We start from the raw sequence: 13,320 nt of genomic DNA on the forward strand, positions 1-13,320 counted from the left end.
CAACTAATTCTTTTCCCTCCATTACATCTAAATGAAAGAATCCTCAGAACACATCCATCCTGCAGGGCAAGGACCTGATCTATCAGGCCTAACACACTGAGAGATGGTATTTACATTGCCACCAGCCCTGCATCCCATCTTGTGGTCTAATGGGTTCCTTCCCTTCCTAGGTTAAATTCTTTGTGATTTAGGACTACAGCCATCATCAGACCATGACCATCAGTCCATCAACATCTTGCTGTATGAAACAGTCCCATCAACAGAGTTTTTCAGCTGAGATCTCTCTTTTTAATCAGGTTTAACAGTAGTTTTGGAAAAAAGAAGCAGCAGGGAAATCCTACCTACTTTCATGGATCTTGGGAAGATGACAGGACAGATGCAAGTAGTGAACTATATCAGACTTACCAAATTACACACTTTGTACACAACCCAAAAGTTGAAATGATTAAAATGTATACTCAAAAGGTATGTTGTAACTGTAGCAAGGTTACCAGGCAAATTTATTTAGACTGTGTCGCTTAACACTAGGGTTTGTTTTTCTGGAAGACTGCACTTCATCAAAAATGCCAATGTTGCCAAACTAGAGCTGAACTTTGAAACTGTGACATGTCACCCGAAGACTTTCCGTGTCACCCTGGGGAGATCTTTTCACCTTTCTGTGCCTCAATCCTCCATCATCTGGAACAACAAATAAGTAAATAATTAAGAGCAGGAAGAGGGAATAAGCTTCTTTCTTCCACCCACTGTCTTGCTCCTGCCTTGTCTATTTAGATTGAAAGGACTTCAAGGAGGGGATTAAATATCCTGTGCTTTTAGCACTGCATGCAAAATGAAGCCTGATCTAAAGGCCCAGAAGAGCTGTTGTAACCTGTGGTAAATGGTCCAGTCTGCCTTTTAAAGCTTTAATATCTTCCAACTAGGAATGTGGCATTTCCCTCTCTAATTACAAATGCCATGGTGATAATTGATTGTTGAAAGTTCATAAGGAGAGAGAAAGATCCTGTCCAAAGTAGACATAATGCAGTGGTGAACGTTCCTCACAACAGGCACTGGCAGGACAAGAACCCATGGTTTTGGTGCAGGAATGAAAAAACCTTGCTCTGGTCCTTCCCTAAACTCTGCAGAACCTTTTCATCTCCCTTCCTCCCTATTTCCTTAAAGTTCAGCTGTGCGTGTTCCCGTTGTGATTATAGAAGATATTCTTACCCTTCCATTTCATTGTGTAATTATTTACCTCTAGCTTCCATTGCAGCTGTAATTTCAAAGTCTGGAATTGATGTTCTTACAGCAAACTGCTACCTGAAGCACCATGTAGATGGCTTCATTAATTTCTTTCCCTCCAGGGGACCCTTTGCAACACCAAACAATGTAAAGAAGCAAAGTAGGACATGGTTAGATGGTGATTTAACATTAGGTTTCATCCTTTGCTCTCCACCGTGCTCACCACCTCTCTTGGGCTCACACCATCTTTTTTGTTTGGCTGCTTAGTGAGCCAGAGGGAAACAATCCAGTTATTACTGAACCTGGCCAAAAAAACCAACCAAACAAAAAACCCCAACACACAACAGCAACAACAAAACCCCCAAACACACAACAAAATTTTAAACTAGCTGCAGCAACAGGAAAAGGAAAAAAAAAGGTAGCCATAGTTGTAGGCAGGCAGAACTAGGCTCTCTGCCTAGTCACAATTAACCCAGTGACTTCTTTGGGAGGACTCTGGAATCTGCTTTCCCTCTTCTGAGAGAGACTTAATCATGTGTGATGAAGAACCTAAAATCTGGTTTCTTCCCCAGTGCAACGAATTGCACACAATTCAGTGTTTTGCCTCTGTTTCTCTCCTTTACAGCTAGAAAGATGTAATGTTACAGCACTAGATGAAAACACTGTTATTTTTCCGTATTTTGCATGCTTTAGTGCTGGAGGAATCTCAAGGAATCAGCAGCATTGGCCGATTATATACCCAGATTTTCAGTTTTTCGGTTCTGTGGGTGCGAGGGGAAAAGATCATGACTCTTACTGCTACTTACAGTGCCGGACGTGCTTATTACTTTCACAAGGCATGAAACTACATTTACGCTTATTCCTGTACATTGCAATTTTAAAGGGATGCCCTGCTGGGATATCGCGAAAAAGAGGGACAGTGCGATACGGATGTGGCCGAAGCCGAGGGAGAGGGAGGAGGCGCGGTGGTGCCTCTGCTCAGGTTACATTCCTCGTCGCCCTGCCTCAGGTTACATCCTTTATTTCTGGCTCCAGGCCGGATTCATCCAGCCGCTAAAATTCCAACCGGAGTGCAGAAAATCCAATCCTCAGGGCAGAAATCAGCGCAAAAATCAGATACCCCTGACTGAGCAGATACGCCAACTTGAGCAACTTCGCCGCGGAGGCAGAACAGGTAGAACGCGTTATTTCTGCAGTATTGTACTCCCGCCTGCAGCGATCGTGGCCGAGCCCGCGGCTCAGGGACCAACCCTCGCGGGGTGCCCGCAGAGAGCCGTGCCCGCTGCGAGCCGTGCCCGCTGAGAGAGCCGTGCCCGCCGCCCAACGGCTGCTCGGGCCGTGCAGCCCGCGGGACACCGGCTGTTACACAGCCCCCGGCCGGCACCGCCAGCCCTGCGCCACTGCGGACTCGGGGCGGAGCGGCGGCATCCTTGAGGCTCCGTCCTTGGCCGGGATTGAGCGCGGCCGCCGCCTCCCCCCAGCCCCGCCGCCGGGCCCGCCCCTTCCGTTGCGGAGCGCTCATTGCTCGAGCCCCGCACGCTGCGCTGCCCTCGCCGCTGCTGCCCTGCTCCCGCTGCCCGGTGCGTACGGGGTGCTGGAGAGCTGCCGAGCCCGCCCGTCCCTTCTCCCCCCGGGCGGCTCGGTCCCGCCGGGGTCAGGCCCTTGCCGCGGGCCGAGCATCCCTGCCTGGCGGCCGGATGATGCCCGGGCTGGCTGGAGCCGGGCCTGGCTCGCGGGGGTTCGGGATGAGGGGAGCTGGGCTGTGCCTCCCGATGGTTCGGGTTTGGATCTGGGATGGCCGGGGCCGGCTGCGGCCCCCCGCGCTGGGGTTCGGGGTAGCCGGAGCGGGGCTGTGGCTGCGGCCCCCGAGGCTGGGGGTCGTGGGAGGACCGGCGGCGGCCTGTGGCTGCCGAGGGTTCGGGTTAGCGTTCGGGGCGGCGGGAGCGGGCGGTGGCTCGGGCCGTGCTCAGGGCCCCCCGGTGCCGCCCGGGCCTTGGCTGCCGTGCGGCCTGCGCGCCCCGCCGAGGGCTCTAGCTGCGGGCCCGCGGGAAGGAGGCGGTGGAGCCCGAGCAGTCGCGCCGGAGAGCCCCGGTGTGCGGAGAGGGGAGTGCCCAGGGGCCGCCGAGGCTGCTGGAATTTCCCCCTCCGGCGGGCGGCTCTGGGAACGCCGGTAGCGGGATGTGCTGCCGAAATGGCTCGCGTTCAGCCGCTGGCAAGAGGAGCTCCTCCCGGGAGCCGGAGCCCCGTGGCCGCGGAGGGTGTGGGCGGTGCGGTGTGCGGTGACTGCTGGCTGGGAAGGAGCCCTGCGAGCAAGGGCAGCGTGCCCGGAGCTGCCTTACGTAAAGCGGGCTGTGGCAGGTGACTCCTCCATTCAGAACATGCCTTTCGGCTCCCTCCGGCCCGCTCTGAGCTACATCGCGCTGTCTCTCCTCGCAGAACACCATGGCCACTCTCAAGGACAAGCTGATCAGCCCCATCGCGGCGGGAGCCACGACCCCCAACAACAAGATCACCATCGTGGGGGTTGGCCAGGTTGGGATGGCCTGTGCTATCAGCGTCCTTGGAAAGGTATGGCTCAAGGACAGCGCGCTCTCCAAGCCCCCCCTGCTGTCTGCTCTGCACTGCCTCTTTGCCTTAGCAAAGGGTGGGGAATTTGGGAGGTTGGTACAGCAATGAATCACTTGCAGCTCGGGTAAGCAAGCGGTGACCTACAAGCCTGACCTCCCCATCCAGCCTCTCCTTGTTTCCTCACGTTTCCATCTGTGCTTAGCAGTAAATCTCTCATCGGGCAGAGTAATTTTGCAGGCTGCTGCGAGGATGTAGGGAGGGATGGCTCTGAAGCATTGCCAAACTTTTCATTCTCATCTTAATTTTCTTATTCTTACATAGCAAAGCTGGGGTTTGCTTGGTGAGGGAGCTCTGCTAGGCAAAGAATGGGGACAGAGAAAAATCTAGGTGAAATAAGGGATAGGAATCAGAACTATGAATGTTTGCTTTTTATTCTTTTAAAGAATATGTGCCACAATAACTGAAAATACTGCTAGCCCCTTCAGTAGAAATCAGTTATATTTGAAGTGCTGTAACCTGTGAGGGAGCCAGGTGATATTACTACAAATTGAAGTACAATTCAGCATTCACTTGTGCTTAGTGCACTGTTCTAAGCAGGATCAAACTGTGCTTTCAGATATCTAAACACAAAATTTTACTTTTAATGAATAGTGTGCACCAAACCCAGAGTAAACACTGGTTTTAAATTCTTCAAGCATGGATGATGATAGGGAGTGTATTTCAGCCAGTCTTCTGCTCTTACTCTCACAACTATATGCTGCAGTATAAAACGTTTTTATAATGTTTTATTTATAATATTTTAATTTCTTTATAATGTTCAATTTATTTATAATGTTTTGTTTGTAACTGAATTAGAGTAATAGAATCATTTAGGCTGGAAAAGACCTCTTAAGATAATTGAGACCAGCCATTAACCCAGCACTGCTAGGTCCAGCATGTCCCCAAGTGCCACATCTGAAAGTCTTATAAACACATCCAGGGATTGTCACCCAACAGCTTCCCTAGGCAGCCTGTTTCAATGCCTGACCAGCCTTCCAGTGAGGATTTTTTTCCTCCTATCCAATCTAAACCTCCCCTGGCACAGCCTGTGTCCTGTCCCTTGCTGCCTGGGAGCAGAGCCTAGCTACCACCTGGCTGCCCTGTCCTGTCAGGAGTTGTACAGAGCCAGAAGGTCCCCCTGAGCCTCCTTTTCTCCAGGCTGAGCTTCCCCCTGTTCCCTCAGCCCCTCTTGGTGCTCCAGACCATTCCCCACCTCTGTTCCCTTGTGAGGGAACACAGATTTGAGCTGTGGCCTCACCAGAGCCAACTCCAGGGGGACAATCACTGCTCTGGTCCTGCTGGCCACACTGTTCCTGATACAGCCAGAATGCCTTTGGCCTTTTTGGCTAGCTGGGCTGGCTCATGTTCAGCCACTGCCGACCAATAAGATGTGGATTTGACTTGTGCAAGATGCCTGGCTCCAATAGGGATTTCAGTTTACTTGTGTGGTATTAAATGTATAAATTTGCATGATGCTAAAACTTCCACATGGGTTATTTTTAGCTCCTGCTCAGTTAGAGACAAGTCATTGATGTTGCCGTACTGATTTAGAAATGGGAGCATCTCCACAGCCACAAATAACTGCTCTCAATGAAAATGAGTTTGTGTAAAGCTTTGTTCCTCTATGTGGTAATAAAGAGATGAAATCTCCTCTAGGCAAGTGATGCAAATTCATGAAATCAGTCTTTGGAGAGCTATTCCAGCTGCTCCTCTGTTTCAGTGAGAATTGGTTCTTGGAACCTGCAAAGTATGGGGAATATTGGTTGCAAGTTCTATACTGCAAGTCCCATGTGGTCTGGATGTGTGTGAATAAATCTATCCATAATTGCACATGTGCAAACATTATTTCAAATTCTGACTGCACTAACTTTTAACTGGTTTAACACTAGTGATTTCAGTTAAGGATGCTTTCTCATAGTGTCTAAACAACCAAGAATAATTTTAACCTGCAGGCTATTTTGAAAACAAAAAGTACAATTACAGATTACTGTGCTTTTCCCTCAGCAGTTAATAAAATCAGCTGCTAAAGGAAGCAATGCACAAAGAAGCAGTAAACTAACATTATTTTAAAGTAGGAAATGAAAATGTTAAATATGCCTGCTGTTAAATACATTTCTTCACAGGAAAAACAGTGCCTATTCTTTCGTGTTTGAAGTATTTTAGTTGCTAAAAATGGCTAAACTGCTTTCAAATTGGGTGTAGGTATCTAGGAAAATAAAGAGAAGTAGTAATTTGAGTTTTGGTGTAATTTACTGCATGATAAGCCTTTAATGATAGTGTAGCAGGGTAGTAACATTTCTGTCAAAAGACAGCAAAGCTTTGCATCAGAGCAGAAAGCCTTTTTCTCCTCCACCCCCATATTTCAGTGTTTTCCTGATCTGAGGCTGTATGATGTTTTCTCTCAACTTTACAACAAATACGTGGCCAAATCTGTTTTGCAACATAAATACATAACACCTGTAGAGAAAAATAGCTAAAGAATCCTTTTTCTCTTGATTTTAATATTGAAGAAGTCTGTTCCCATTGTCTGTTTTTGTGAAATGAATTGACTGATGGCATGTTGAAAGAGAATACTTATTTGATAGTTATGTGGTGTGTACTTTTAGATGTTTAGGTATTTTAAACAGGCCTATTTGCTGGATAGATTTAGAAGGTTTGTTGCAAGTGTGAAAGATGGAGCTCTTTTCCAAAGGTAATAACTAGATTATGAAGTGCTTTCCTAGCAAAGGCTGGCTGTGCACTCTAACTCCCCAAAAATAATACCTTTTTTTGGAAAGTCTGAGTTGAGTTTCATGAACCTGTAGTGTAGTCGCTTCTGGGTTTTGTGAGACACATCAGAACACTGGGATAGTGCTGTCCCACTGGTTTATTTGGAGAAGAGGTGCTTTCAGATGGGTGTAATGTGTTACTTTAAAGTGTAATATAGTTCAACTCTGGGCAACTTTAAAATGCACGTGAACTATTTTGTTGTTTTCAGGGTCTTTGCGATGAGCTTGCTCTGGTTGATGTTATGGAAGACAAACTAAAAGGAGAGATGATGGATCTACAGCATGGGAGCCTGTTCCTTCACACTCACAAGATTGTGGCAGACAAAGGTGCACTTCTGTTTCTTTTATTTAATACTGATATTCTGTGACTTTGCTTAATACTGGAGAATTAGTTATACAATCCTAAAGAACTCTTAGGATTTGGCATGGGAAAGGTGAAGTATGTGAGTTGGGGTGAGAGTTCAGATGAACACTATAATGGGAGAGGCTCTTAATCTGGGCTCCCCCTTAAATCTCTTTACACTTTACAATTTGGGGCTTGTTTAGTAAAACTGATCTTAGTGAAAATGTAGTCCCTCTTTGATGTAGAAGAAATAGTTTTATTTTCATAGTGGAAATAAAATTCAGAACTTCCACACCCACATGTTGTTACATCAGGTCGATGTCCTGAGATGGTGCCTCATGTTTTTGGGTTTGAATGCAATGCACAGTAGAGCAACTCCCTGTAACACCTGCATTAACACAATGCTCCTGGGATCAGTGGAATTATTTTAAACGCACTCTGTACCTTCTCCCCTGTGCTCTGCATAGACTATGCTGTCACTGCCAACTCCAAGGTCGTGGTGGTGACTGCAGGAGTCCGTCAGCAGGAGGGGGAGAGTCGGCTCAACCTGGTGCAGAGGAATGTGAATGTCTTCAAATTCATCATTCCTCAGGTTGTGAAGTACAGCCCCAACTGCATCATCCTGGTGGTTTCCAATCCAGGTAAGGCAGTCTTTTCCTAAACACTTAGAAATTTGATTTGACAAAATAAAACACTGGTTAGTTCTCAGAAAATCTCTTCAAATGCAAATTGTTGAAAATTAATAGGTTTTTGTGGACATCTCTCATTTAGTTGCTAACAGCAGAGTACAGAGAAATATTCTGTACTTTCTGATGCTTTCTTTATTCAGAACTTGTCACAGTGTTCATATTTTAAAAGAATGCTTTGTAATCAGTTCTTTGTGTACTTTGGCTTAAGCAGTAGGAAGTTTTAAAACTTTTATCTCTAATGGATAGCTTTTGTGGATAGGATATGATTGTTTGTCAACATGAAGAACTTGCCCCATAGTCATGGCTTTATTTTCAGGAAAAAGAATTTGCATGCTGAAGCCTGTGGTGGAACAAGGGCTGACTGTACTCCACAGTTCAGTTAAAACAGAAGAAGACTTAGTCAATGATGCATATTTGTGTGTTCTCTTGCAAGTATCTAATTGCACTGAGACAGTTTGGATATTTGGATGTCTAAAGGTGATTGTAAATGTTCTGATGTGCTTTGTAGGGTGTCCCTGTAGAGCTGTCTTTGCTTAATTCAACATCTGAGTGAGGCCAGTCCTACCTCAGTGAGGCTCCAGTCTGGTGGTGGAGCGACACTGCTTTTAAATGTAGCCTGGCAGAGTGGAACCAGTGCATGCAACTCTGCTGGGGTTTGAGTAATTAGCTGGTGTACAATTAGCTGGTGTTCTCAGCAAATACAGTGACTTGCAGCAGTTTTAAACACTTATCTAAAAATCAAACTGAGACAAAGATCAGGCTGTTCTTGTCCTAGCAAGGCTGAATTCAACCTGCAGACTTCTCTCCAACAGAGCAGCTGCAGGAGGAGAATTGCATGTGGCTTTTTCAGAATTATTTTCATAATCCTTTATTTTCTCAGTGTGTGAAGTTTTGTCCACTAGTCTTATGTAGTGAAGGTCACTGTGAGGCCATGAGAGGGGACTTCAGGGGTGTGCACTGCATGTGTGTTGGTGTGTGACCTTGATGGCCTTCCCTGCCCCAGCTGAAGCTGTAGGGAACGTGCCACTTGTGACAGTGAGGTGTGAACTGTGCTTTGGTGCCTGAGCAGAGCAAATGATGTATTTCAGATCTGTGCACACAAACATGTTTCCTCCTGAGAGCTGCCTGGCTCCTCAGAGTTGGAGTCATAATTAATTATTGCAGCCTGGTTATTATTGTTGCTTTGAGGTGTGGATTAGAGGTTTTTCTCTCTGCTCACATCCTTCTGTCTGCCCTACCTAGCTTTGGGTTTTTTTTCCCCTAAAACTGTATTTTTAGAAACACAGGCAGCTAAAGCACATAGCTCATCTGACTTTCCATGCTGCAGAAGTGCTAAATGCAGAAACTGCTTAGTGCACAGATCAAGAAATTAAACTGGAGGAATTACCAACTACGAAGAGTATGTAAATCTCAACCTTTTGATTGTAAATTGTTTTACCTGTTGTGATGGTGAACTGGGAGGGAACATTACTTCAGGAAATTACTGGAATGTTTTAGCCACATGAGATCAGTCCCAGTTCTGAATGCCCTGGGGCTTTACTGTGACAAAAAAAGTGTCCAGCCTTAGCTGGTAGGAGTCTAATCTCCAAAGATATTCCTCAAATTTTCATAGGAAAATTTCATCAAGCTACTGTTTAAAAATTCCAAGCAGTGCCTCCATTTTAATCCCACAAATAGTCAGACCCAAAATCCTTTGACGCGTGAGCACAGCTGTGTTTCCAGTCCTCCTGGTTGCCCGGCTGCACTCAGTAAGGTAATTGTTGGAGCATTCTTGGTGTAGGTGGAGTTTCATTTACCATGCATGCTTTTCTCTGCAGTGGATGTATTAACCTATGTCACATGGAAGCTGAGTGGGCTGCCAAAACACCGTGTGATTGGAAGTGGCTGCAATCTGGACACAGCCAGATTCCGTTATCTGATGTCTGAGAGACTTGGGATCCATCCAAGCAGCTGCCATGGTTGGATCTTGGGAGAGCACGGTGATTCCAGTGGTAAGGAGCAGTTCTGACCTCCCTGGGAATGAGCAATATCCTATTAGAGGTTGAGGCCTGAGCTGTGTAAGGGGATTCTGTGAGAACAGACCCAGCTGAGCTTGAGTAACTGGGACTTTGTTGTATTTTTATGAAGATTAGTGTTCAGAGAAGGCCAGGAAATCTACCTACGCATATTTAATAAATGTGATTGTGCCTGTATGATTAAACCCTGGACTGAAAAGGCCAATTTTGTGAGCTGAAGTTGTGTCCCAAAGCCTACAGCTTGCTACTTCTCTTTATGCTCAGTTTTTGGAGTACCATTCCATAGCCAGTAGCACAACTCTCCTCTGAAAGCAGTATCAGCAATTGCTAGGTCAGTGGCAGAACTTGTTCTAGCAACACAGATTCAGGTTAACAAAATTATCCCTTACCATACTTTGTGACTTTTCTCTTTGCCATTCAAAGCAAAGATGGTTTTAAAACTTTGTGAAATCAAACTAGTTAATCTCTCTTAGTTTAGTTCACGTATTCCAAGTCTGAAATGGTGCAGCAGAACATTTATGTAGGTTGATACTGCTTTGTTTTCATGCTGTGTATTTCTGAAGGAGCCACCTCTTCAATATCCCATTGCATTTGATCAAAGTACAGTGTCTGATCAACAGCAGCAGTTATCGTAGCCAGCCTTACACCAGTGAAAGCAGAGTTAGGCTGAGCATATGCAGAGCTCATCCTGTGTCATTATCACAGCTGCTTTTGCTTTGAAGTGACTCAGAATTCCTACTTAATTCCTACAAACGGAGACTGAGCCTGCCTCTAAGCTTCCAGGATGCAGGGAGAGGTGCAAATTCCTGTCTTGATATTCTCAGTTTGCATATTGCTACCCTCTTATTCATGTAAATAAGAATAGACTTGAAGGTTAACCCTCATACTGATCAGTGAATCAGCAAATACATCCTCGCAGCAGTTATGAGTAAAATTAATTTTGAAAGACTGGGTAGCTGATACACGTTTTTACTAGAATTTGATGTTTCTGATTTCAGAAACTTTCAGGGTCTGAAAGTTCTGCTGTCACACATTACAACTAACTTGTACAACTGACAGTGTAAAATGCCAGTACTAAAACAGTCTCATATTTGACCCCAGAGTTCCTAGATTTAACTGTAGCTAAATAAAAACTTACAATCTGCCTCAACCACTGCTGGCTGCTCCTACTTTGTTTCCAGTTATTTTAGCTAGGAAAGGTGGAGGGAGAGTTGCCAAGTGCTGTTGACACTGATGTCCTGCCTCTATTGCAGTGGCTGTTTGGAGTGGAGTTAATGTGGCAGGGGTTTCCCTCCAGGAGCTGCACCCTGCCATGGGAACTGACTCAGATCCTGAGAACTGGAAGGAGGTCCACAAGCAAGTGGTTCTAAGGTATGATGACCTGAGGGATAACTTGGATGGATGCCATGCTGAAAGCAGCTTGTCTGCACTCTGCCTCTGTTCTGCTGCAGCTCGCATGCCCTCTTAGGTAGAGGGTTGCTTGAGTGAGTGGTACTGCTGGTTTATACACAGAAAAGCAGGATTTCAGCTGGTAAGCTTCATTATCCTGCAGTGAGACAAGCTGTTGCATAACAAACCCACTCAAGTGCTGGAGCACCTAGAGCTGTGTGTGCTTGTTTACCCACACGGAGCTTCTTAAATGGGTAACCTTTGTTCAGAGGGCACAAGAGCAGGAAAAGGTAGCATGTTTCTGTGAGCAGAGTGTTGGGGAGAATTGTCTTTGTGGATGCAGGAGGCATTGTGTACAGCTGACTGCATGTTGCTAAATAATTTGTGAACTGAATATACACTTGTATACACTCCCTGGGATCAAGTGTGTGCAGATGTTGGCTAAAAACAGGATGTGAGTGTAGGTGGTGCTTTACTTTAAGTGTTTACCTATTCCATTGTGCCCCTGACTGAAATAGAGAACTTGTCAGATATAGGTGTAGTTTTATACTTAACACTAAGAACTCTTCCTAGGTGGGAGCTAATTTTCTTTCCAGCTAATTCTGTGAGAACAACAGGATTCTTTATTATGCTTAGGGGGTGATGTAGGCTTCATGCTTTATCCTGTAATGCTGCAACACAAAACTCTCCTACTTGAGCGTTTTCAAAACTGTATTGCAGGAATTTGAAAATTTTTAAATGGGTAACATTCACTGGTTTTAAGACTTGCAATCTGCAGTGTCTTGTTTGAAGACATCTTAATCCAATTGTATTTCAATGTTTCTTTAGTGCCTACGAGGTGATCAAATTGAAGGGATACACAAACTGGGCTATTGGCCTTAGTGTGGCTGACCTCTGTGAGACCATACTGAAGAACCTGCACCGGGTTCATTCAGTCTCCACACTGGTAAAGGTAAGAACTGGGAGGTGACTGGACATTCTGGTTCATTTCATTCATAAATAGTCTCAATTAGCAAGGTGCTGAACTAGGGAAGCTTTGTGAAATAGTACTCTGACTTTCAAATGGGAGCTTACTATTGCTGTTTTTTCTAGGCTGACCTCTTAGCCTACTCCCCTCTCACAAGTGTGGAGTTGAAAATAAAATTCTCTGTGCTGTATTACCCTTGTGTAAAGCTTTGCCACATGTGGCATGCAGATTCCTTGAAAGGAAGTTTCAGTGTAAAAGTGGAAAACTTCTTGGGAGGCCCAGCTATGATTCCAGGAACCACTGGCTGGCAAGATTCTAGGGAGGAGAGCTGTGTCATTTTATAGCTGGTGTAGCTGGCTGCATCTGGTGTGTAGCAGCTCCACAACTCTGGAACAGCAAGGACTCTGAGCAGGCAGAACTGCTCCCTATGTTGACCTGTCCTAATCCCGTGTCTGAATCTTTCCAGCTCCTTACTTTACATAACTAAAAGTGAGAGCTTTGAAAGCGGGGTTTCTGCCATCAGCTGTCTTGGTGTTGCTAGGTATTTGGTCCAAAACAGCTCTGTAGTATTTTTCTCAAACGCATTGTGGCTAAAACTTTTCTGCAGGTTGTAAAATGATCATTTTTGAGCTCTGCTCTCAAGAGGTTCCCTGCAGTATAAACCAGCCACAGATCCATGGTGAGGGACCAATGTCTGATCTCTTTTGTTTGTGGCAGGGCATGTATGGCATTGAGAATGATGTCTTCTTGAGCCTTCCTTGTGTATTAAGTGCCTCTGGCTTGACAAGTGTCATCAACCAAAAGCTGAAGGACGATGAAGTGACCCAGCTGAAGAAGAGCGCGGATACACTGTGGAGCACCCAGAAAGATCTCAAGGATCTGTAACTCGTGAATGTTAGGTTTCAGCAATAGAAAACCAACCAGCATGTTGTGTGCAGGTGTGGGCTCTACTCACTATATATCTCAATGGTTAACATTAAATGCTCTTCCAGACGTTCGTCCATGGTAGCTGAACTTCTGCTTGCTGTAACGCACAAACCTTACGAACAAATAAAGCGATTTTCAGGCATCTTTGGTTGTCCTAGTGATTTATTTACAGCATGTAAATTATCTATGTCTTGCTCTGGTATTCTTCTTTAGTGTTTGCCACGACTGCATGGAAGTGTAGACTTGATGTGTCTTTTTAAAAGGTTAGAAACAATGTAGAATAGTAAAATGGTGGATTTCACTAACACCACATTGCTGCAAGGCTTTTCTCGGTCCAGGTGCCAAGTGTAGTTCATTCCCAGAACTGTTTCTGATAGAATATACTTCCTACTTT

The 13,320-nt window shown here is 45.5% G+C and overlaps 1 protein-coding gene and 1 long non-coding RNA gene across 3 annotated transcripts; one reads left to right on the forward strand and one right to left on the reverse strand.

Annotated features, from left to right (window-relative positions):
- Positions 1-468: 468 nt before the first annotated feature.
- LOC146443898 (uncharacterized) lies at positions 469-3,650 on the reverse strand. Its single transcript, XR_014849357.1, has 2 exons — positions 3,561-3,650; positions 469-678 (listed from the first exon to the last, which is right to left on the reverse strand). It is a non-coding gene; the product is annotated as an uncharacterized LOC146443898 (long non-coding RNA).
- LDHB (lactate dehydrogenase B) lies at positions 2,243-13,068 on the forward strand. Of its 2 annotated transcripts, none has more exons than XM_085049045.1 (8): positions 2,243-2,395; positions 3,658-3,789; positions 6,806-6,923; positions 7,407-7,580; positions 9,446-9,619; positions 10,897-11,014; positions 11,861-11,984; positions 12,717-13,068. In XM_085049045.1, the coding sequence occupies exons 2-8, from the start codon at positions 3,664-3,666 to the stop codon at positions 12,882-12,884; spliced, it is 1,002 nt and encodes a 333-aa protein (XP_084905171.1). In that variant the 5' UTR covers positions 2,243-2,395; positions 3,658-3,663; the 3' UTR covers positions 12,885-13,068. The 2 variants fall into 2 exon arrangements, with proteins under 2 accessions (XP_084905171.1, XP_084905170.1); XM_085049044.1 differs by lacking the exon at positions 2,243-2,395 and adding an exon at positions 2,601-2,801.
- Positions 13,069-13,320: the final 252 nt, after the last annotated feature.

The sequence above is a fragment of the Lichenostomus cassidix genome, chromosome 1Aa (assembly GCF_008360975.1).
Source record: "Lichenostomus cassidix isolate B80296 chromosome 1Aa, HeHo_3.0, whole genome shotgun sequence".
NCBI classification, from domain to species: Eukaryota; Metazoa; Chordata; class Aves; order Passeriformes; family Meliphagidae; genus Lichenostomus; species Lichenostomus cassidix.